The following is a 26,893-nucleotide window of genomic DNA, read 5'->3' as shown; positions in this document are numbered from 1 at the left end:
AGAAAGTGAAATTATATTAAAATAGTGGTGACCACACTCTTAAAATTCAATCTAAGTACTAGCAGATAACTAGGACCTACTCCAACAATACTGGTCTCCCCTTAGGCCTTTAGACCGTTCAAAATGAAGCAAACTGATTTCCTGGTATGATTGGCTGAGTATAAGGCTACTGTAAATATAGTGTACATGCTATAATAGCCCAAAAAAAACTGAAATAATTGAAACAGCAATCAGTACTTACTCGTGCATTAAAAATGTCTCCCAAGCAGATACATGTTTCAGCAAGGCTTTGGCTTAAATTGCTAACTTTGGCAACTTCAATGAAATTTTCCAAATACTCAATGCTTTCAACAATTTTTCCTTGGCTGAAAAAAGAGAAATGATATTCCAGTTATACAATACGTCAAGTACTTGAAAATTACACAATACAGGTGCATCTCAATAAATTAGAATATCATAATTTATTTTATTTATTTCCCTAATTCAATTAAAAAAGTGAAGCTCATATATTCTATAGATACATTACACACAGAGTGATTTATTTCAAGCGTTTATTTCTTTTAATGTTGATAATTATGGCTTACAGCTAATGAAAAGCTAAAAGTCAGTATCTCAGAAAATTAGAACATTATATAAGACCAATTAAAAATTATTTTTAATACAGAAATGTTGGCCTACTGAAAGGTATGCACAGTATATGTATTCCATACTTGGTCTGGGAATCCTTTTGCATGAATTGCATCAATGCGGCGCGGCATGGAGGCGATCAGCCTGTGGCACTGCTGAGGTGTTATGGAAGCCCAGATAGTGGCCTTCAGTTTGTTTCCATTGTTAGGTTTAGTGTTCCTCATCTTATTCTCTATTGGGTTTTTGTCAGTCGAGTTTGATAGATAATCAAGCACAGGGATACTACAACTCAAGCGGTGATCCATTTATTCAGGGAACTAGGAACACCGGCTTTTGTGATAAGTGGTGGTCCTAGCAGTCAGACATATAACTTATCATTTGAGTTTTATGCATTTTTATGGTAGAATTGAAACAATTTCATAGTTTTTCCACTTTTTTCTTTTCTTTTTCATAAGCAATGTGTTGTAAATAATGTGTTTTCTTTTTTCTACATGATTTATGGTTGTACCATATATTGGCTCTCCAGATATTCTTTGTGCAAAAAATTATTCATAAAAGCACTACTGATTTACATACACCTTTTAATAGTAATTCAACACAAGCAAAACATGCAAAAACACAGACACACACACACACACACACACACACACAATCCAACAAAACTGTTAAAACCCCAATTTAATTAAAACTCAGTTCCTTCTTTAGTAGTCAAAACTAGAATGTAGATGTTGTAAGACAGTAACAGATCTCACAAGGGTTAGAGGCAAGGAAGGGGTGGATAGTGCGGTCAACACCCCTATTCCACCACAGGTGAGACCAGCTGGACGTACTCAGGATGGCATAAAGCACCTCCCAGGGGGTCAGTAAGGAGGGAGTGGACAGAGGCCTGGAGGTTCTGTGAGTGTGGTCTCAGCTGGGCAAGGCAGAGGGAGAACGAGGCTGGGAGATAGCCTGGAGTTGGGGGACGAAACGACACCTGGAAGGGTCGCAGGGCCATAGTCAGGCGGACTACTGAGCCCCAATCCCCCACAAGAGACACTGGACTGGAGACAGTGGGTGTACTGTGCTAACACATTTTTATGTTTTGAGATACTGTAGGTACTCTCATCAATATTATTCTCTCTAAAGTAAATTTTTGGACCCTTTTAAAATATACTTTTTATTCTTTATCTCTAAAATAAATGCCCCTTTTTGGTGGCTTGATATCATACAGAGAGTGCAGGCCTCGGGCCGGCTACTCTTATTCTACAATAGCATCCGTCATACTAAAGACATACAAACAATACAGACTTACACAGTGTACAGTGTGAATTAGAAGGTCATTGGTTAGTATGGGAGTTCTTTCCCTAATATACACTTCTTCTAACCTGTGCCCAGGGGTCATAGAGATGATTGTTATGCAATACAATGCCCCTGTGGGTGTACTGTGCTCTGTACAGCCAGGAGCCTGTAGGACATTGGCCGTGAAAGCTGCATGGGTTCAAGTGTGTGTACGGTGACTTAGGTGAGTCAGGAATACTGTGTTTAGTTAGAGCCTAGACGGGCGAGTGTTTATTGTTTTGTTTGTTTTGCTTTTGCTGGTGTGCCACAATAAATGCACTGTTTGGACCTTAAACCTGGTGTCCTGAAGCCGCATCTGTGAGGATAATCCCCTGAAAGAAAGCTACCCCTCACAATGTATAGAATATTAATATGGAATAAGACTTATTTTATGGGAGTGATCAGATGTAGGGTTTTAGCTGGTTTATCTTTATATACAATATATGTACAATATATCCAGGTATATGTTTTGCTTTATTTGTGTTTGCTATTGAATAATTTATGTAATTCAAATAGCAGGTATGTAAAAAAAAAAAATTCTCAAGGAAAGAGGTCTGGAAAGCATTCACAAAAATCATTTCAGATATTTGGATACAATACCATGCCTTTTAAGGTCTTATTCACACATCAGTGTTTTGGTCAGTGATTTCCATCAGTGATTGCGAGCCAAAACCAGGAGTGGAGACTGCACAGAACTAAGGTATGATGGAAGATTTGCCCCAGTTCTGTGTTTTTAACCCACACCTGGTTTTGGCTCACAATCACTGAGGCATAACACGGACTAAAACACTGACATGTGAAAATAGCCTAATCCTACATTCTACCCAATGTATAAGTCCATTGGTAAGCACTAGAGATGAGCGAATAAAAAAAAAATTAAATTAGCAGGTTCGATGTTAGCACCAAGAAGTAGCGCACTCTTTTCACACCGTCGTCAGCTGATTCCACATAGATGTCTACAGAACATGTTAAAAGCTAATACAAGTAGAGCCCCCCTGACAGAGTGGAGACGGTGTCAGCAGTAAGTTTGTGTTGATGTCACTGATTTATTTTCCCTTCCTCTGATCCGTCAGAACAATAAGCCACAAAAAATGAATCCTGTCTGTGGAGCATACGTCTTCACTCGGTCAGCATTTTCTCAATAATCCATCAGTATTGCTAATGCCCCCCCCAAAAAAAAACAGGCGTGGATCTAAAACAAAGTTGACATGAATGGAATATTTGCATGTCTTCTGTGTTTTGTACCCACTTCTGCTTTTGGCTACCAAATCATAAGCCAATTCTGATGGGACCATACAGGCCTTAAAGGGTTTCTACCACCTGATTTTGACCTAATTAGCTCTCAGACACTAGCGATCTGCTAGGGTTCTGATCTACCTAACAATACTATTTTCAGACCTTTGTGTGGATCCGTTTAGCTAAAAAATGAACTTTTATTGATATGCTAATGAACCTCTAGGTGCTATGGGGGCGTCTTTTCAGCACCTAGAGGCTCAGTCTACTCACGCTGTATGCCGCCCCGCTCGTCCGTCAAGCCCGCCCATCTCCTCTAGAATGCCATCCTCCATCTCAGCCAGCGGACGAATTCTCGCACCTGCGTCGTGTGCGTCTGTATTCGGCGCAGGCGCAGTGACTGTTTGAACGCTCCCTGCGCCGGCATCTCCACTGCACAATGACAGAGTCTGGAGTTGGCAGCATCAGGAGAAGGCCACCCTGTGCACAATGACAGAGTCTGGAGTTTTCAGCATCAGGAGAAGGCTACCCAGTGGCACAATGACAGAGTCTGGAGATCGCAGCATCAGGAGAAGGCCACCGAGTGGCATAATGACAGAGTCTGGAGGTGGCAGCACCATGAGGAGACCACAGGGTGGCCCAATAACAGAGTCTGGAGTTAATAGCATGTGAGCTTGATAAAGACCGTAAGGTCGAAAGGTCGCTACTGTCTTAGGTGTAATAAAGAAACTGGAAAATATCCATTGGAGTGCCGTGGCTTCATTATTTATTGCTGGCAACCACGGGAACCCCTGGACCGGGAGCCAACACTGCAGGCACCACCACAAATTGGAACTACTGGATAAACAGTGAGTAGTGCTGTCTTACTGCTACATCGTGTGTGTATATATTTTTCTTCCTGTACTGAAATAGGCCACTAAATGCTTTTACCACAAATAACTGCAACAGTGAAGTGCGTATATATTTTTCTTTCTGTACTGAAAAAGGCCACTAAACGCTTTGACCACAAATAACTGCAACAGTGAAATGCGTATATATTTTTCTTTTTGTACTGAAATAGGCCACTAAATGCTTTCACCAGAAATAACTGCAACAGTGAAGTGCGCACATATTTTATTTCTGTACTGAAATAGGGCACTAAACACTTTCAACACATATAACTGCAGAAGTGAACTTAGAATATATTTTTATTTTTGTACTGAAATAGGCCACTAAAAGCTTTCACCACAAATAACTGAAACAGTGAAATGCGTGTATATTTTTCTTTTTGTACTGAAATTGGCCACTAAATGCTTTCACCACATATAACTGCAGAAGTGAACTGAGAATATATTTTTCTTTTTGTACTATATTAGCCACTAAAAGCTTTTACTGCAAATAACTGCAACAGAGAACTGCGTATATATTATTCTTTTAGTACTGAAATACGTCGCTAAACACTTACAGCACATATAGCTGCAGAAGTGAACTGCGTATATATTTTTCTTTTTGTACTGAAATACGCCACTAAACGCTTACACCACATATAGCTGCAAAAGTGAACTGTGTATATATTTTTCTTTGTGTACTGAAATACGCCACTAAACGCTTTTACCACATATAACTGCAGAAGTGAACTGCGTATATATTTTTCTTTTTCCACAGATATAATCCACTAAAGGCTTTTCAACATAGCACTTGCACCCCAAGAACAAATTGCTGGAATGACAGAGCTGTACAATGGCTATTTGGATCCCCAAATAATCTTTCCCTGCACTTGTAAATTGTTTTTTTTTCACAATGAAGTTTTTCCTATTGCTGTCCCTAGCGCCTTCTCATGTCTGTCCCTGCGCTCCGAACGCTGTAAAATGTTTGAATCCAAGATGGCTGCCGTATTTATAGGGCTGTGACATCACAGGGCTGGCTGGCTGCTGATTGGCTGCATGCATGGCATTATGGGTCATTCCGCCTTCCCAGAGTTCCTTGCCCCATGTCCTCACACGTGTAGACGCAATTTTAGCTGCCATTTTAGGAACGAAAGCACGAGGAAATTCGCATTCGTTGCGAATCTAATTTTTCTTGAAATTCGGATCGAATTCCACTTCATCAGCTTCGATTCACTCATCTCTAGTGAGCACCCCCTTTAAAGTGGGCCTATGCAGTTACCATAGAAAAGAGACAGACACTGGTAAAATAAAAAAAAAAGAGAAAAAAGCATGGATCGCACATCCATGTGCCCTACATTGATCTATTATTACTTCTCAGCACAATTCACATAGCTTCTCAGCAAAATTTATAGTATACAGCGCCATAATATATATATACTGTACATGAGGCATTTGTATTTGTATCAAAATGCAAAGGCCCACTCACCACATCAAGGATGTCTCTATGAGTGGGTACCTACCCTAAATTGGTGAGGCTGGTGGTGTTTGGCTGTGCAATACATGCTTTTTTTTTTTAGGAATGTTAGTAATGTCTGTCTCTTTTCTATGGTGTCAGCACTCCTTCCGTTCAGCCCAGGTCTTTTTAATTAGCAGGAAACTGCATAAGGGTTAATCAACTCCTACTTAGTCTCAGTTTGTAGTTCCCGAGACCAGATAGAAAAGTCAGCTTTTTACATCTGTACACATAGTGCAGTGCTGCATGGCCGCTGTCATTGCAGAGATGCTGTTCCTGTAGTTCAGTGCGGCCCAGTGCTAAGGGGGCTTGGTCTGACAACAGGGGTGCTCTGCCTGCTGGCGTGATGTTGTGGCTGCGGTGGTCACTATGTGGTGCCGCACCAATTTAGAGTAGGTACCCAGTTGTAGAGGCAATCTTGATGTGGTGAGTGGGCCTATACATTTTTTTAAATGTATACTAATGCCTCATGTATAGTATGTCTTTTATGGGGCTGTATACTATTAATTATGCTGAGAAGCAATAATTGTCATGATCAGTGTGGGGAGAAAACTCCACACTGAACACAGGAGGGAAGGGGAACAGTAACTGGGCTTGGAAACTCGGGAAGGAACAGGTCACCTCCTAAACAACCCTAATCAGGGCCCTAACTACCTATCAATATGAATAGACCTTTAAGGTAGGAAAATTCATATGCTGTATACCTAGGCCCTTATATCCCTATAAGGCCCTGGAATTAGGTAAGGACCAGAGACAACCCAATTCTCCCCAGATGGACGAATGGAAGTCTCTGTCTCAGGTCCAGATACAAACAACAGGGAATATAACAAACACCAAACAATAAGAAAAGACAATTCTTATCTGAAAGTAGAAAACTGGCAACTCCAGAAGCACCACAGAGTACAACCGACCAGCTAGTTAGAAGGCAGGAAGAAAATCTATAAACCGCACCTCCAAGAGTGAGAAGCGGTAAATTATCAACAAGCAACACCTGAAGCAAGGGGTGTGCCATTCACCAAAACACAATAAGATCCACAGTGAACTTGTCAATTTAACCCACGAGTTGAGAGTCTCTCCGATCTCCTGGTACCTGCCACGGGAACGTCCATGACAATAATAGATCAGTGCAGGGCAAGTGGATGTGCGGTTCATGCTTTTTCTCTTTTTTTATTCTAATCCAGATAATCCTTTTAATTACTTTAACCTCATAAAAATCTTAGAATAAGAATAGTTTCTGATACATGAGTGCATAGAAATCAACTTTTTTCTGGCATCCGTATGTAGAAGGCAAAATAAGCATCTGGAACAAGACACATACATAACAAGTCAAAGGTGTCTAACAGTTTTGCACATATATGAGCAAAGAAAACCAAAGCAATCTTATAGGAGAACAGCAAAGGATTCAACGGGGATAAGCGCAGGGTTACAGTGTTAGACAAATATTAATTCTTCTGTTCCCAGTCCTTTGCATGCAGTGCACAGGTGCAGTCTAGAGAGCATATTATGAGTTATAATCACCAAATTCATTCAACCAGACCTCAGAGAGTTAAAATATATAAAATATATTTCTGAGAGGCAACACTATTTAATCCAAAGGAAAAGAAAGAAAATTCACACGTTATTTATCTACCAAGGTGATTCCAGTTTCCAGATGGGCAAACGGTACTTTAAACACCCATATCCCCTGACAACTGTCCAATTATGTATATCACACTTGGCCTACTGTTTGCTGTAGAAGTAATCAATAAAGGATGTGGTTGAGTGAACATAGGTTTTGGTTGAACCAATGCATGAAAACTTAATCATTTACTCAGAATGGAGAAATCAAATAGAACAGGGATGAAACTACCACAAAGGGGATTCTTGATGGTGCTACAGGTTTAGAGGCTAGAGATGAAAGTATTAAGGTAAATGGAATCAGTGAGAAGGGAAATGTACAAAAATAAATAGCTTTCTCTTAATTTAAAGAACTAATCTGAATTACACTGTTTTCAATTTCCAAGAAGCAACCATCACAGAGTAATGTCACACTGACAAACTTACATCATAGTAACCCAATTTATTTCACAAAAATATAACTAATTCTTACAAGTCTTGTGGAATTATACAGTTGCAAGAAAAAGGATGTGAACCCTTTGGAATTATATGGATTTCTGCACAAATTGGACATCAAATGTGATCTGATCTTCATCTAAGTCACAACAATAGACAATTACAGTCTGCTTAAACTAATAACACACAAAGAATTAAATGTTACCATGTTTTTATTGAACACACCATGTAAACATTCACAGTGCAGGTGGAAAAAGAATGTGAACCCCTAGACTAATGACATCTCCAAGAGCTAATTGGAGTGAGGTGTCAGCCAATTGGAGTCCAATCAATGAGATGAGATTGGAGGTGTTGGTTACAGCTGCCCTGCCCTATAAAAAACACACACCAGTTCTGGGTTTGCTTTATACAAGAAGCATTGCCTGATGTGAATGATGCCTCGCACAAAAGAGCTCTCAGAAGACCTACGATTAAGAATTGTTGACTTGCATAAAGCTGGAAAGGGTTATAAAAGTATCTCCAAAAGCCTTGCTGTTCATCAGTCCACGGAAAGACAAATTGTCTATAAATGGAGAAAGTTCAGCACTGCTGCTACTCTCCCTAGGAGTGGCCGTCCTGTAAAGATGACTGCAAGAGCACAGCGCAGACTGCTTAATGAGGTGAAGAAGAATCCTAGAGTGTCAGCTAAAGACTTACAAAAGTCTCTGGCATATGCTAACATCCCTGTCAGCGAATCTACGATACGTAAAAGACTAAACAAGAATGGATTTAATGGGAGAATACCACAGAGGAAGCCACTGCTGTAAAAAAAAATTGCTGCACGTTTACAGTTTGCAGAAAAGCGCCTGGATGTTCCACAGCAGTACTGGCAAAATATTCTGTGGACAGATGAAATCAAAGTTTAGTTGTTTGGAAGAAACACACAACACTATGTGTGGAGAAAAAGAGACACAGCACACCAACATCAAAACCTCATCCCAACTGTGAAGTATGGTGGTGGGGGCATCATGGTTTGGGGCTGCTTTGCTGCGGGCCGGGGCGGATTGCTATCATCGAAGGAAAAATGAATTACCAAGTTTATCAAGACATTTTGCAGGAGAACTTAAGGCCATTTGTCCACCAGCTGAAGCTCAATAGAAGATGGGTGTTGCAACAGGACAACGACCCAAAGCATAGAAGTAAATCAACAACAGAAGGGCTTAAAAAAAAGAAAATACGCCTTCTGGAGTGGCCCAGTCAGAGTCCTGACCTCAACCTGATTGAGATGCTGTGGCATGACCTCAAGAAAGCGATTCACACCAGACATCCCAAGAATATTGCTGAACTGAAACAGTTCTGTAAAGAGGAATGGTCAAGAATTACTCCTGACCGTTGTGCACATCTGATCTGCAACTACAGGAAACGTTTGGTTGAAGTTATTGCTGCCAAAGGAGGTTTAACCAGTTATTAAATCCAAGGGTTCACATACTTTTTCCATCTGCACTGTGAATGTTTAAATGGTGTGTTCAATAAAAACATGGCAACATTAAATTATTTGTGTGTTATTAGTTTAAGCAGACTGTGATTGTCTATATGACTTAGATGAAGATCAGATCACATTTTATGACCAATTTGTGCAGAAATCCATATCATTCCAAAGGGTTCACATACTTTTCCTTGCAACTGTATGTATATATATATATATATATATATATATCCAGAAAATGGACGGCACTCCAGTAAGATGAAAGCAAGAAATACCTTTATTCACCCATGCGGAGCAATGTTTCGGCGCCAAAAATTAGCCTTTCTCATGCAGCTTATTTTTGGAGCCGAAACGTTGCACCACATGGGTGAATAAAGGTATTTCTTGCTTTCATCTTACTGGAGTGCCGTCCATTTTCTGGATCCATTGGTTGGGGTAAGAAGTCCATTCCCCTGGAACGTGCACCCGATTTCTTTCATTTGAGCCAGTGCCGCCATTTTTCTTGGATATATATATATAATTATATATATATATTAGAGTTGAGCGAATTTAAGAAAAATTTGATTTGACCGCTTTGCCAAATTTTACAAAGCGCATTCCTTTGTATGTAGCAGGCGCAATGATGGGGAACGGCGACTGCATTGCCCCCCGTCATTGAACCCTTCAGATGCTGCATTCATTGCTGTTTGTGGCATCTGAGATTAAAATTAAGGGCTTTCAGGGGCTAATCCAGTTAAAAAAAAAAAACATACTCACCTTATTCATTGGATCGCGGAGAGGTAGATGTGGCCATAATGATTGAAGACACTGTGCAAAATCTCACGCAGAGACATCACCGTGCCCAGGCAGCACAGGGACAAACACATCACCGCACCCACCCAGTCAGCACAGAGACCCAGACGTCACCCCGCCCAGGCAGCACAAGGACCCACACATCACTGCACCCAGGCAGCACAGAGACCCACACGTCACCCCGCCCAGGCAGCGCAGTGATGCACACGTCACCCTGGACAAGATTATGCACAGTTTCTGCAAGATGGTCGTGATGGCCTCTTCGCGTGAAAATGGATGAGGTATGTTTTTTTTACCATTTCAGGAAAAATAGATTTATTACCACGGAATACTTCGATTTGCTCAACACATATATATAGCCATTTTTTTCTAAAGACCCCCCTGTTCGTCCGCTGTGGTTCCTGTATCTTTTGGTGCCTCATATGCTAATAAGGCGACTTGGTTATACTAGGCGTGGACTTGAAGTTCTCCCTGGCTGCGAGCGCATCCAATCAGAGCGCCCCGCTCTTAGCCAGGGAGAAGGAGCTCATGAGAGACATCACTGGGGGACACACTTTAAGGTAGTATAATAATTAGATTATAGATATCCAGGTGAAAGGTCCTCTTTAAACAATACTGTCATTTTAAACCATATTTATAGTGACCTGTTTGAGACCCAAAAACACTAAACACCATTAAATATTTGAACTGCCTATGGAGACTATAAATACAATGAATAGCCTATGCAGATAGGATACTAGTGACAAAAAACAGGGGAGTAATGATCGCGATCGCAGAGGGTGCGACCACGACCGGGCCCGGCCGGACAGAGGGCCCGCAAGTGCTTGCATATCAATGTTGGCGAGACCTGCCGCTAGAGGTCACTTGTGGGAAAACATGATGAGGCTGCCAGTGAGATGTGACAACCGAACGCGCAGCAGAGCAGAGGTAAGCATTTCTTTATTATTATTTTTAGGTATGCACACGACACATTGCGCGCCATACTGGGGGCACCCGGCACCGACCCGGCACTATGAATTGAATTTTGAAAGGGCCGGGAAAGGAAGGGGGGGGGGGGAGGCAACACAAAAAGAAAAGAAAATCTATACAGAGAGGGTGGCAGCCTGGCAGGGGCACCTGGTAGTGGCCCTATGAACTGAATTTAGAAAGGGGGGCCCGCAACAGCCATATAAGAGGGGGCCACAAATAAATAAAATCTATACAGAGTGAGAGGGGGGCAGCGGAAGCCAATCATTTAATTATTTACAGGGGTCAAAATAAAATATATACAGTCTGGGGGGGCAAGTGAAATATATATAGTTTGGGTGGGGGCCAAATGAAATATATACACTCTGGGTGGGGACTAAATTATATATATACTGTATATACAGAACAAGTGGTGGGTGGAGGTGGTGGGGTAATGGGGTTGCGGGTTAATGGGGGTGGGGGGCCTTAATTTATAGTTCGCCCTGGGGCCCATAGAACTCTAGTTACGCCACTTCAAAAACACAAAGTAATCGCCAGTAAGAAAGTGTATTCTTACTCCTATTTAGACTGGGATCCATTTTCGGTAATTGTGCCTTTCTCTATATTATCATGTTATATCCTTATTGCCATGGACTGCATAGTCCATTTTGTTGTGTCCTGTATCCATAGTGCATACATGTGTGGGATATATATTTTTTGTTTTTAACATATATATTAATAAAATATTTTTATGGGAATATATTCAGTGTCTAAAACTTATTACCGGTGTATCCACTGCCTGTCTAACTCTACGGCAGCTTCCTTGCTGGTGTAGATTTAAGCCATTTTCTATGCCTAAAACATGCATAGAAAATGATGAATAAAATGGGCCTGTCCGCCAGTCCCCTTCCTCGACCATGCCACACCGCCTTTTTTAGACCTGAGTGAGGCATGAGTGGGGGAAAGTCGCAGATTGTGGCGCAATTAACCTTTGCACCGCAATCTGCAACAGATATATGCCAAAAAATTGCGTATATCTGCTAGCAAATGACCTTCATTGCTTTTTTTGAGATTAGGATTCATTATGTTGACCGATTCGTAGTTACTATGTGCTTATACAAAATAGGACTTTGTTTGGTAACAGTAAGATATTAGCACCAGATCCTCCAAAGGCTAAAGATACATTTGAGGGCATTTTTTTTTATCATTACAGCTTTTCTTCTATAGCTTTCACTTTTAGTGCTTCTATAGACTATTGCTCCTCCTTCCCAGTGAATCAGTCAGATAAACTATTTGATGGCTTGAGTTCTAGTCCTTATTAGAGATGTCCAGTTCTTGAACGAATCATTCTTTTGAATCGATTCCTTTCACTGAACTGAGCTGATCCGTTTAAAGCAGCTGAGTGTGAGGTAGCAGAGACTCTAGCACAGGGATGTCAAACTCGTGGCCCTCCAGCTGTTGCAAAACTACAACTCCCATCATGCCTGGGCATACTACAGCTATCAGGGAATGATGGGAGTTGTAGTTTTGCAACATCTGGAGGGCCATGAGTTTGACATCCATGCGAGTCTAGCAGATCTTGTGTAACATGATTCTCGAGTGAAGGCTGGGCCCTCCTAAACCATTTTAATCTTATCAATTACCCCTCCCCTACAATCCTGCATTTTCCGCACCCCCTGGATGCTTGTTTTTACTCCTGAGCTTCGGTTCACTTGCTTGTCAGTAGATTTGATTCATGAAAATGTTCTTTTGAATAAACTGATTCAAATGAACCGATTCAGTTAAAAGATTCGAACTTCCCATCACTAGTCCTTATCTGTACTTTTCCAACAGCTCATAAACACTTATTATGGCTACATTCATAGATGTTTGATAAGAATTTAGCTTAAATGAGTGTTTATGAGCTGCTATGAGTTTCTTTTCCTTTGACTGAACAGAACAATACAATAGTCAGTGCAGATGTGAAATCAGCCTATAAGGGGTTGTATAGCACTAAAAAAATGATGACCTATCCTTAGGATAGGTTGTCAAAATGAGATGGGCGGAAGTCTGACTCCTTCAGCTGTTTAAAGATGTAGCTGCAGGGGTGCTGAGAGTAAAACCCCCAACCATCTGCTATTGATGACTTATCCTGAAGATAGATCATCAAAGTTTAAGATTGTTTCCAATAGGAACACTGCAGTAATGTACAGACAGGGTTTAATAGGCTAATGCTGATGCATCCTTGAAAGCCAAAACTATTAAAATATAGTGCTATTTATTCCCAACAATGAATGCATAAAAAAAAAAGTAAAACACATGATACCAGCTGTTTTTTTTTAAGGTTTTTTGTTTTGTCAAAGAAGCAAAACTGTACTGACCCACAAAATAAAGTTAAATAAAAGTTAACATGCTGTAAAAACCAAACCCAAAAAACAATGGCAACATTGTGTTTTTATTTCCGATTCCACTCCACAATTTTTTTTACGTTTACTTTTCTCCAAAAATATCATTAATTGCAAATAACCAGCCCTCATTTGTCTATGGATCTTGGAAGACGGGGATGGAAAACATCAATTTAAAAAGGAAAACAACAAGGTGTAATAGATAGAAGTGATCATATGAAAATATTGCTAACATCCTCATGATATCTTCCCTCCATAAATGTATAGAACAGATATCTATAAAATGTAGGGAACTGGGAAGAGCACTGGACAGGAAATGCTTTGATACTGTCTTACTCTGCCCTTTTAAACTGTATTTGTTTCAAATAATTTAGACTGAAAGGGTCACTCAAGAAGGGCAGTGCTTAAGACGTAAAGAGCCAGTAAATGGGAAGTGACAGATCTCTAGCAATTCAAGTCATTCACAGTTGAATAAATTGGCAGTGACAGCAAGATGTTCGAGTGCTAACTTACCTTTCCAGAGCTTTTGCCATTGCTTCGTATGCTTTTCCTAGCCCAACATTATCTCCAAGCTCTTTAGAGATTTCCATGTAAGCCGTAAGAGACTGTAGAAAAAAAAAAAACACAATAGAAATACAATATATAAAAAAAATGCAATCTTATTAACAAACATCTATCGTTTTACTGAAAGGTAGTGCATTTATGGGTCAAGGATATAATAAAGAAGAGATTTATGCAGATAACCAAAGTTTCTGCAGCAGCAAGAAAAATGTTGCAAATTAACTTAAAAATGTGCAAATGTATGCCATTCATAAAGTGGGGTAAGGAAGAATAAAGTGTCTAACACGTACAACCAATTCCGCTAAATTTAACATTTTCACATTTGCAATGTAGAATACCAGTGCTCAAAGTCCAACGATGACCACCACTGTGGCCCCATTCTAACACTATTCCCTCATTCTAACCCTTTAGAATATCTTTAGCATGGGCACAGCAAAAGAGCAAAAAAAAAAAAAATATATATATATATATATATACACACAACAGTTGTCAATTTGCTTTTCCTTAAAGGAAACCTGTCACCATAAAAGGCAATGTAGCATGTGTGATAGCGCAGGAGATGCAGAGCAGACAAACTAGAGACCGAGAGATTAATTGCCAAAGAGAGTAATAGTAACCCTAAAATGTTTTTCAATCATATAAATGGTAAAAAGTATAAATCTGAAGGTGTCGGCCCTTTACAGAGTAATGAGGGGGGAGTTGCAGAGACCGATGAGGAGAAAGCAAAGCTATAAAATATTTTTTTTCTCCACTGTATTCACTGAAGAAAATAAACTGTCAGATAAAATGCAGAATGTAAAAATACATTCAAAGTGCCCTGTCTGACCCAGGAAAAAGTACAGGGAAGTCTTAGAAAGCTTAAAATAGAAAAATTGCCAGGACCAGATGGATACGCCCCCATATCCTAAGATAATTAAGTATTGTCATAGCCAGACCCTTATTCCTGATATTTACGGACTCTATACTGACAGGGAGTGTTCCACAGGATTGGCGCATAGCAAATGTAGTGGCAACAGTGGCGTAACTACCGGGGAAGCAGCTGCTTCGGGGCCCGGCGCCCCAGCAGCGTGTGTGACAGTTTATTTTCAAGTTAGTTAAATATCGTGTTCAGGGCCCCTTCACAGCAGCCGCTAGTGTGATCTAATCTTACTGTCTGCTAAAGTCTCCTGGTCTGGGATTTGAACCCACAACCTCCAATCTATCAGTGAATCAGTGGCAAAGCATTTACCCTCACAGCCATAAAGGCTGCATTACAACTGGTTGGGAAAAAAAAAAACTACATCTATACACATGACAGCTGCCCAAACACACCTAGCACTGCTATATCTGTATATGACAGCTGTCCCTGCACACTCAGCTCTGCTATATCTCTATATATGACAGCTGCCCCAGCAAACCCAGCTCTACTACATCTATACACATGACAGCTGCCGAAACACAGTCAGCTCTGCTACATCTATACACATGACAGCTGCCCCCAACACACCCAGCACTGCTATATCTGTATATGACAGCTGTCCCAGCACACTCAGCTCTGCTATATCTCTATATATGACAGCTGCCCCAGCAAACCCAGCTCTACTACATCTATACACATGACAGCTGCCGAAACACAGCCAGCTCTGCTACATCTATACACATGACAGCTGCCCCCAACACACCAGCACTGCTATATCTCTATATGACAGCTGTCCCAGCACACTCAGCTCTGCTATATCTCTATATATGACAGCTGCCCCAGCAAACCCAGCTCTACTACATCCATGAAAGATGCCTAAACACACCCAGCTCTGCTACATCTATACACATGACAGCTGCACCAGCACACTCAGCTCTGCTATATCTCTATATATGACAGCTGCCCCAGCAAACCCAGCTCTACTACATCTATACACATGACAGCTGCCAAAACACAGCCAGCTCTGCTACATCTATACACATGACAGCTGCCCCAGCACACTCAGCTCTACTATATCTCTATATATGACAACTGCCCCAGCAAACCCAGCTCTACTACATCTATACATGACAGATGCCCAAACACACCAAGCTCTGCTACATCTATACACATGACAGCTGCACCAGCACACTCAGCTCTACTATATCTCTATATATGACAACTGCCCCAGCAAACCCAGCTCTACTACATCTATACACATGACAGCTGCCGAAACACAGCCAGCTCTGCTACATCTATACACATGACAGCTGCCCCAGCACACTCTGCCCTGCTATATCTCTATATATCTATCTACTGTATAGCAATACTTAGAGATATATAGATGTAGCAGAGCTGGGTGTGCTGGAGCAGCTATCATATCTAAAGATATAGCAGAGCTAAGTGTGCTGGGACAGCTGTCATATAGAGATATAGCAGTGCTGGGTGTGTTTGGGCAGCTGTCATATGCATAGATGTAGCAGAGCTGGGTTTGCTGGGGCAGCTATCATATATAGAGATATAGCAGAGCTGAGTGTGCTGGAACAGCTGTCATATAGAGATATATCTGAGATACTGCTATATCTGTATATGACAGCTGTCCCAGCACACTCAGCTCTGCTATATCTCTATATATGACAGCTGCCCCAGCAAACCCAGCTCTACTACATCTATACACATGACAGCTGCCGAAACACAGCCAGCTCTGCTACATCTATACACATGACAGCTGCCCCCAACACACCAGCACTGCTATATCTCTATATGACAGCTGTCCCAGCACACTCAGCTCTGCTATATCTCTATATATGACAGCTGCCCCAGCAAACCCAGCTCTACTACATCCATAAAAGATGCCTAAACACACCCAGCTCTGCTACATCTATACACATGACAGCTGTACCAGCACACTCAGCTCTGCTATATCTCTATATATGACAGCTGCCCCAGCAAACCCAGCTCTACTACATCTATACACATGACAGCTGCCAAAACACAGCCAGCTCTGCTACATCTATACACATGACAGCTGCCCCAGCACACTCAGCTCTACTATATCTCTATATATGACAACTGCCCCAGCAAACCCAGCTCTACTACATCTATACATGACAGATGCCCAAACACACCAAGCTCTGCTACATCTATACACATGACAGCTGCACCAGCACACTCAGCTCTACTATATCTCTATATATGACAACTGCCCCAGCAAACCCAGCTCTACTACATCTATACACATGACAGCTGCCGAAACACAGCCAGCTCTGCTACATCTATACACATGACAGCTGCCCCAGCACACTCTGCCCTGCTATATCTCTATATATCTATCTACTGTATAGCAATACTTAGAGATATATAGATGTAGCAGAGCTGGGTGTGCTGGAGCAGCTATCATATCTAAAGATATAGCAGAGCTAAGTGTGCTGGGACAGCTGTCATATAGAGATATAGCAGTGCTGGGTGTGTTTGGGCAGCTGTCATATGCATAGATGTAGCAGAGCTGGGTTTGCTGGGGCAGCTATCATATATAGAGATATAGCAGAGCTGAGTGTGCTGGAACAGCTGTCATATAGAGATATATCTGAGATACTGCTATATCTGTATATGACAGCTGTCTCAGCACATTCAGCTCTGCTATATCTCTATATATGAGCAGCTGTCATGTGTAAAGATGTACACTTAGCCAGCTATAACAGTAGAAGTCTCATATTTTTTCAGTCAGCCACAAGGCAGCTGATATGGTCTAGTGGTTAGCTGCTTTGCCTCTGAAGCAGAAGGTCGTGGGTTCGAATCCCAGCAGAATCTTTTCTCAAATACAAGCACTGACTCCATATAAGGACATACAAGGCGGGACACAGGAAGAGGCTGCATCGCATCGCATCGCATCGCATCGCTGACATGGAGGTAAGTAGAAGTGTTTATTATTTTTTTTTTAATACCCGACTGTTACTGCCATGGGGGAGCGGGAGGCACCTGATACTGGCAGTGGCACCTGAAACTGGCACATGGGGGGAGGGGGGTTGGCACCTGATACTGGCACCTGGGGGGGAGGGGGGTTGGCACCTGATACTGGCACATGGGGGGGGGAAGAGGCACCTGATACTGGCACATGGGGGGGAGAGGGGTTGGCAACTGATACTGGCATATGGGGGGGGGGAGGGAGAGTGGCACCTGATACTGGCATATGGGGGGGGGAGGGAGAGTGGCACCTGATACTGGCACCTGGGGGGGAGGGGGGTTGGCACCTGATACTGGCACATGGGGGGGAGAGGGGTTGGCACCTGATACTGGCATATGGGGTGGGGGGGGAGAGAGGCACTTGATACTGGCACTTTTTTTGTGGGGGGGGGGAGATGGCACTATGATACTGGGACATGGGGGGGGGGAGAGGCACCTGATACTGGCACCTGGAGGGGAGAGGGGGGGTTGGCACTTGATACTGGCACATGGGGGGGGGGGAGAGAGGAACCTGATACTGGCACATGGGGAGGGGGAGGGAGAGAGACACTTGATATTGGCACTTTTTTTGTGGGGGGGGGGGAGATGGCACTATGATACTGGGACATGGGGGGGGAGGAGAGAGGCACTTGATACTGGCATGTGGGGGGGGGTTGGCACTATGATACTGGCACATGGGGGGGAGAGGCACTTAATACTGGCACTTTTTTGGGGGGGAGATGGCACTATGATAATGGGACATGGGGGGGGGGAAGAGAGAGGCACTTGATACTGGCACATGGGGGGGTTTGGCACTATGATACTGGCACATGGGGGGTGGGAAGGAGAGAGGCACTTGATACTGGTATGTGTAAAGATGTACACTTAGCCAGCTATAACAGTAGAAGTCTCATATTTTTTCAGTCAGCCCCAAGGCAGCTGATATGGTCTAGTGGTTAGCTGCTTTGCCTCTGAAGCAGAAGGTCGTGGGTTCGAATCCCAGCAGAATCTTTTCTCAAATACAAGCACTGACTCCATATAAGGACATACAAGGCGGGACACAGGAAGAGGCTGCATCGCATCGCATCGCATCGCATCGCTGACATGGAGGTAAGTAGAAGTGTTTATTATTTTTTTTTTAATACCCGACTGTTACTGCCATGGGGGAGCGGGAGGCACCTGATACTGGCAGTGGCACCTGAAACTGGCACATGGGGGGAGGGGGGTTGGCACCTGATACTGGCACCTGGGGGGGAGGGGGGTTGGCACCTGATACTGGCACATGGGGGGGGGAAGAGGCACCTGATACTGGCACATGGGGGGGAGAGGGGTTGGCAACTGATACTGGCATATGGGGGGGGGGAGGGAGAGTGGCACCTGATACTGGCATATGGGGGGGGAGGGAGAGTGGCACCTGATACTGGCACCTGGGGGGGGAGGGGGGTTGGCACCTGATACTGGCACATGGGGGGAGAGGGGTTGGCACCTGATACTGGCATATGGGGTGGGGGGGGGGAGAGAGGCACTTGATACTGGCACTTTTTTTGTGGGGGGGGGGGAGATGGCACTATGATACTGGGACATGGGGGGGGGGAGAGGCACCTGATACTGGCACCTGGAGGGGAGAGGGGGGGTTGGCACTTGATACTGGCACATGGGGGGGGAGAGAGGAACCTGATACTGGCACATGGGGAGGGGGAGGGAGAGAGACACTTGATATTGGCACTTTTTTTGTGGGGGGGGGGGGGGAGATGGCACTATGATACTGGGACATGGGGGGGGAGGAGAGAGGCACTTGATACTGGCATGTGGGGGGGGGGGTTGGCACTATGATACTGGCACATGGGGGGGAGAGGCACTTAATACTGGCACTTTTTTGGGGGGGAGATGGCACTATGATAATGGGACATGGGGGGGGAAGAGAGAGGCACTTGATACTGGCACATGGGGGGGTTTGGCACTATGATACTGGCACATGGGGGGTGGGAAGGAGAGAGGCACTTGATACTGGCACATGGAGGGAGATGGCACTATAATACTGGGACATGTGGGGGGGGGGGAGAGGCACTTGATACTGGCACATGATGGGGGGGCATCTATGGGGACACTTACTGGCACATTATTGGGGGGCATTATGGGGGACACTAGGCCGGCAGCCTATCAGAGGCCGGACACTGAGGGGCATCTACTGGGGCACTATATATGGGGCATTTTATACTGGTACATTATGGGGGGCACTAGCAGGAAGGGGGAGAGGAGCACTATGGGGGAATTTACTGGGGGCACTATATAGGGGCATTTTATACTGGCACATTATGGGGGCACTATGGGGACATTAGCTCAACTGGGGGCATTACAAGGGGGTATTTTTGCACTGTCACATTATAAGGAGAATTATTACAACTGGGTGGGCATTATGGTGGGCTTTATTACTCCCCCATGGTATGAGCCCCTAGTAGCAGCACCAGCCTCTCCCTGCTCTGCTATTCCTCTGCCCCTTCTCCAAATCCTTATTATGAAATCTTTCTCATTAGGATAAAACACAACATCAGCTCCGCCGAGACCCCGGCCAAAGTGTGGAAGTGGCGTTCGAGATCCCCAAGGGCAAAGCCAAGTAACTGTAAGTGTTCATATGAAATATGTTTATGTTATACACATATAGCCTACACTGTGCCCCACAATGTACAGTATACCGCTACACTGTGCCCCACAATATACAGTATACCGCTACACTGTGCCCCACAATATACAGTATACCTCTACACTGTGCCACACAATATACAGTATACCTCTACACTGTGCCCCACAATATACAGTATACCGCTACACTGTGCCACACAATATACAGTATACCGCTACACTGTGCCACACAATATACAGTATACCTCTACACTGTGCCACACAATATACAGTATACCTCTACACTGTGCCCCACAATATACAGTATACTTCTATATTGTGCCCCACAATGTACAGTATACTGCTACACTGTGCCCCACAATATACAGTATACCTCTACACTGTGCCCCACAATATACAGTATACCGCTACACTGTGCCACACAATATACAGTATACCTCTACACTGTGCCTCACAATATACCTCTACACTGTGCCACACAATATACAGTATACCTCTACACTATGCCTCACAATATACAGTATACCTCTACACTGTGCCTCACAATATACCTCTACACTGTGCCACACAATATACAGTATACCGCTACACTGTGCCACACAATATACAGTATACCGCTACACTGTGCCAAAGGAGTGGGGTTTACACAGGAGGAGGGAGATGCGAAGCGCGCTGAGGGGGCCCTTACAAATATTTGCTGTGGGGCCCAGTCACTTCTAGTTACGCCCCTGAGTGGCAATATTCAAAAAGGGTCAAAAAACAGAGCCCAGAAACTATAGGCCGGTAAGTTTAACATCTGTTGTACGAAAACTGTTTTAAAGTTTTCTGAGAGATGCTATCTTGGAGTACCTCGATGGAAATAAGCAAATAACCCCATATCAGCATGGCTTCGTGAGGGATCGGTCATGTCAAACTAATTTAATCAGTTTCTATGAGGAGGTACGTTCTAGACTTGACAGTGGTGAATCAAGGGATCTTGTTAGTGATGATCGAGCATGCTCGGCTGAACACCAAACACACGAGTCTCCTCCCCGCTACGCAGCCAATAAACGTGCAGGTACTGTCCTCACTGTAATGCCAGTAGCCATGTTGGCTACTGGCATTACAGTTATTGGCTGGCCAGAGCGGGTCATCAGGTGCTATATAGAACCCGATGACGCATGTTCTGCTCATTCGTAGTCAGGGATAGCTGAGCATAGGAAGAGACAGAGAGTGTAGGGAGTGTAATAGGAAGATTTTTATACAAAAAACTTTTCATTTTGTCATTGTTTGTTTGTAAACAACACTGTAGGTATATATTGGTTTTCCAATTTTTGCCCAGATTCATTGTTTCACATATTGAGGCTTGTTTTTGGTTTTGCATTAACACTGACATGGAAAAGGACCTAGAAATTTAGTGAACAGCAAACTAAGCTGTATAAACCAGTGTCATGGTAGTATGTCAAAAATAGGGGGACTGGTTGGTGGAAAACCCTCCAGGACTCGTCTATTTCTCGATAAAACCCTTTATGGCGCTAGTAGTGGTTGAATGATAGTGGTGGTTATAGTTAGTTTTGTGTGTAGTATGTTGTTGTATCAGCGTTATAATTAAAAACAGGGGAGTGAAGGTAGAGGGATGTGTGTAGAGATATTGATGTGTAGCATAAAAGTGTATGGATATACACACACATATGATAAAAATCTGCAAGGAAGATCAATTGATTGCGTACACATATATAAAAATTCTGTTGATAGGATAAAAAGGATATAAAATTGTACACGTAGGTGTGATCACTGCACACTGTCTCGAGTGCCTGAGAGGCCGTGTTCTGCAGTATCGTACACCGTGTAGTATGGTGCAGTTTTGGCGGATCAAATAGGTAAAAACAGTGATTGTTTAAAAGGACACCGATACATATATTAATGCGGTATCGTAGGTAAATTACTTACTTCACGAGGGGGGCGGTTTACCAGGATAAGCATAATACACCTGTAAACCGAGTACCCCCCCAGCCTGGATCACTTCTAGAGTTTTAACGGATGAAGGCAGCCAATCACACGGGTGCTTCTCTTCAAAGGTCTTTATTGCATGTACATAATATCCGGCTCAACGCGTTTCGGGACAGGCACGTCCCTTCATCAGGAGCACTCGAGACGGTGTGCAGTGATCACACCTACGTGTACAATTTTATATCCTTTTTATCCTATCAACAGAATTTTTATATATGTGTACGCAATCAATTGATCTTCCTTGCAGATTTTTATCATATGTGTGTGTATATCCATACACTTTTATGCTACACATCAATATCTCTACACACATCCCTCTACCTTCACTCCCCTGTTTTTAATTATAACGCTGATACAACAACATACTACACACGCAACTATCTATAACCACCACTATCATTCAACCACTACTGGCGCCATAAAGGGTTTTATCCAGAAATAGACGAGTCCTGGAGGGTTTTCCACCCACCAGTCCCCCTATTTTTGACATACTACCATATTCTATACAGGCAGACACTTTGGTCGACCTGACGAAACCCTGAGCAGCCTCTAGTACCTAACACCCTATCCTCGTTTCTACCCCACTCCTATAAACCCGAGGCACCTCAAGTCCTTCAGATCCAGTGGAACCCCCTCCAATAGATCTGTCTGACCCTCATACTTTCTTTCTCTCTTATAAACCAGTGTCAGGCAGCTGCTGCCAAGGCCAATAAGATAATGGTTGCATCAAAAGGGGCATAGATGCCCGTGATGAGAACATAGTCCTACCACTTTACAAATCACTAGTCAGACCACACATGGAGTACTGTGTACAGTTCTGGGCTCCTGTGAACAAGGCAGAAATAGCAGAGCTGGAGAGGGTCCAGAGGAGGGCAACTAAAGCAATAACTGGAATGGGGGGGACTACAGTACCCTGAAAGATGATCAAAATTAGGGTTATTCACTTTAGAAAAAAGACGACTGAGGGGAGATCTAATAGCTATGTATAAATATATCAGGGGTCAGTACAGAGATCTCTCCCATCATCTATTTATCCCCAGGACTGTGACGAGGGGACATCCTCTGCGTCTGGAGGAAAGAAGGTTTGTACACAAACATAGAAGAGGATTCTTTACGGTAAGAGCAGTGAGTTCAAGAGTAAAAGAGTTCAAGAGGGGCCTGGATGTATTTCTCTGGAGTGTAATAATATTACAGGTTATAGCTACTAGAGAGGGGTCGTTGATCCAGGGAGTTATCTTATTGCCTTATTGGAGTCGGGAAGGAATTTTTTTTTCCTCTTAAGTGGGGAAAATTGGCTTCTACCTCACAGTTTTTTTTACCTTCCTCTGGATCAACTTGCAGCATAACAGGCCGAAATGGATGGACAAATGTCTTTTTTCAGGCTTATAAACTATGTTTCTATGTTACTATGATATATAGTTTTTTGAGAAAAGATTCAGAATAACCTGTAATTTATAAGTTCCAATTCCTACTCCATCTTGGCTTTGAAGTCAAGGAGGCGGTCCTATCAGTGATTGACAGCCTTCCCTCTATGACTGTGTATACATAAATAGCTGTCAATCACTAATAGGACCGCCTCCTTGACTTCAAAGGAAAGAATGAGCAGGAATTTAATTGTATAAATTACAAGTTATTCTGAATCTTTTCCCCAAAAACTAGATATCAATCTGCTCTGCTCCTCCTGCTCTATTGTCACAACCAGACAGCTGAGAAGCTCTGACAGAAGCCTTTCAGAACCTCCTCCTTGAGTTTTCTTTGTTTTGAATTTCAGTTCCTCATCTCGTTAGCCTCTCTCAGCTGTCATGTAGTTGGACTGATTGCATCCCTTTAAATTCCTCCCCATAATGCATTAGTGTGCGGCTTATACAACTTCCTGGAGTGTGTGTGCATGCTGATCCTATTTTCCAGCCTTCTACAAGTTAAGTGCTGTACATTTATTTGTGATTTTCTGTTTGCTGGATCCCAGGTGACCCTGACTCCCTCCGTGTCTAGTGTAGGGAGCCGGTGGTCGTGTCCCCTCACTATTGTAGGGTGTTCAGGTGGTATAAAGTCGAGGTACGTGGATATGCTATCATCCACCATTGGGATTTTCGCATAGGCTGAGCAGACAGGGAGAGTGCCAGGTCTTATGCAGGGGTCTCCCTTTTGTTCCTTAGTTTTGGATCCAGTGAGTCATATATTCATTTTGCATTGTCTTGTTTCCTGTACACCTTCCGTGACATCTATAACATACGGTCTGCAGCTCAGACACCATGTTGAATGTGACTGGTTCATTTTAATTATTGAGAATGCATTTAAGGCTACTTTCACACTCGCGTTTGGTGCGGATCCGTCTTGTTTATGCACAGACGGATCAGCACCTATAATGCACATGCTTGTACCCGTTCATAACGGATAAGTTTGCATTATTCATATAAAAAAAAAAGTCTTGACTTACATTGAAAGTCAATGGGGGACAGATCAGTTTTCAATTGCACCATATAGTGTCAGTGAATAACGGATCTGTCCCCATTGACTTACATTGTAAGGCCTCTTTCACAGGAACGTGTCCGGATTAGGTCCGGATGCGTCCCGGATGCGTTGCGGCAAACCCGCGTTAGTAGGTACGCAATTGCAGTCAGTTTTGACTGCGATTGTGCTCCGTTGTTCAGTTTTTATCGCGCGTGTGCAATGCGTTTTGCACGCGCGTGATAAAAAACTGACTGTGGTACCCAGACCCGAACTTCTTCACTGAAGTTCAGGTTTGGGTTAGTTGTAGTGTAGATTGTATTATTTTCCCTTATAACATGGTTATAAGGGAAAAGAATAGCATTCTGCGATTTTCACGCACGGTTGCTAGGTGATGATCGGGATGGGGACCCGATCATTATTATTTCCCCTTATAACAGAATGCATAGTACAATAGGGCTGGAGGGGTTAAAAAGAAATAAAAAATTATTTAACTCACCTTAATCCACTTGTTCGCACAGCCGGCATCTCTTCTGTCTTCATCTGTGAGGAAAAGGCCCTTTGATGACGTCACTACGCTCATCACATGGTCAGTCACATGATCCAACACCATGGTGATGGATCATGTGACGGACCATGTGATGAACGTAGTGACGTCATCAAAGGATCTAGTCCTCACAGAAGAAGACAGAAGAGATGCCGGCTGCGCGAACAAGTGGATTAAGGTGAGTTAAAAAAAAAATTCTTTTTTTTTAACCCCTCCAGCCCTATTGTACTATGCATTCTGTATTCAGAATGCTATTATTTTCCCTTATAACCATGTTATAAGGGGAAATAATAATGATCGGGTCCCCATCCCGATCATCACCTAGCAACCGTGCGTGAAAATCGCACCGCATCCGCACTTGCTTGCGGATGCTTGCGATTTTCAAGCAACCCCATTCATTTCTATGGGGCCTGCGTTACGTGAAAAATGGACAAAGAGGAGCATGCTGCGATTTTCACGCAACGCACAAGTGATGCGTGAAAATCACCGCTCATGTGCACAGCCCCAAAGAAATGAATGGGTCCTGATTCAGTGCGGGTGCAATGCTTTCACCTTACGCATTGCGCGCGCGGAAATCTGGCCCGTGTGAAAGGGGGCTAAGTCAGGATGGATCCGTTTGGCTCCGCCTAGCCAGGCGGTCACCAAAGTGCTGCAAGCTGCATTTTAGTGACCGTCTAAAAAACGCAACGGAGACCAAACGCAGCCAAATTGATGCATTCTGAACGGATCCTTATCCATTCATAATGCATTGGGGCTGAACTGATCCGTTTTGTGAGAGCCCTGAAACAGATCTCACAAGCGGACCTAGAAACGCCAGTGTGAAAGTAGCCTAAAGTAATTTGACACAGCAATAATCTTGGACTACATACTTTTTGCTAAATGCACAGTTTTTTTTTGACAGCTTGAGCTTATCATTTTTGATACAGTAGCTAGTTATTTGGGTTAGATATACATATCATTTAATAATTTGTTTAAATGTGGATTCAATGGGAACACAGTTATGATCAGATGCTCTTGCTTAGCTACAGGCGTCTGAGTTTGTCTGAAATTGACCTTATGTTTAAAGGGGTTGTCCAGGTTTTTAGTATTGATGACCTATCCTCAGGATAGGTCATCAGTATCAGATTGGCGGGGGTCCGACACCCAGCATCCCCACCAATCAGCTGTATGAGGAGATGACGCACACAGTGCCCACGTGCCGTCTCCCATCTCTTCCTGAGAATAGGTCATCAATATTAAAAGCCCGGAAAACCCCTTTAAGTTTTAGGTTGATTATCTGCCCCTCCCTGCTACAGCTCTGCGTGTTAAGACTGGCTACTGTGTATTAGCACATACTCACCCAAATCCTAGGAAATTTAAGCTAATTTCCAAGACAACGTGAGTAGAAAGATTCTAAACTACAAGCAACTAAATCACCAGTGAAAGAACTGCCACAGATACGATATAAGAAATCAAATGAACCTTTGCACAGGAGAACCAGAGAACAGCAAAAAAAAAAAGTAAAATGCCGTGAGATGTTGTGAATGGAGAACCCATTTCGTACTACCAATCTATATGTGCCCAAACAAAATGCAAGTTTCTGTAAAATCTAAAATGTTGGTTATTTTAGTTCAGCAACACTATGAATTTGA

At 43.1% G+C, this 26,893-nt stretch overlaps 1 protein-coding gene across 1 annotated transcript in view; it reads right to left on the bottom strand.

Moving 5' to 3' along the window:
* TTC29 (tetratricopeptide repeat domain 29) overlaps positions 1-26,893 on the bottom strand; it is a 251,476-nt gene that overhangs the window by 65,221 nt on the left and 159,362 nt on the right. Inside the window, exons 7-8 of the mRNA XM_044300358.1 lie at positions 13,711-13,802; positions 242-365 (exon numbers count right to left, since the gene is read on the bottom strand). Of these exons, the coding sequence (XP_044156293.1) occupies positions 242-365; positions 13,711-13,802 (216 nt within the window). The remainder of the gene's footprint in view (positions 1-241; positions 366-13,710; positions 13,803-26,893) is intronic.

The sequence above is a fragment of the Bufo gargarizans genome, chromosome 1 (assembly GCF_014858855.1).
Source record: "Bufo gargarizans isolate SCDJY-AF-19 chromosome 1, ASM1485885v1, whole genome shotgun sequence".
In the NCBI taxonomy this organism is placed as follows: domain Eukaryota; kingdom Metazoa; phylum Chordata; class Amphibia; order Anura; family Bufonidae; genus Bufo; species Bufo gargarizans.
Note: the sequence above shows the minus strand (reverse complement) of the source record. Positions and strands in the feature narration are given on the sequence as shown.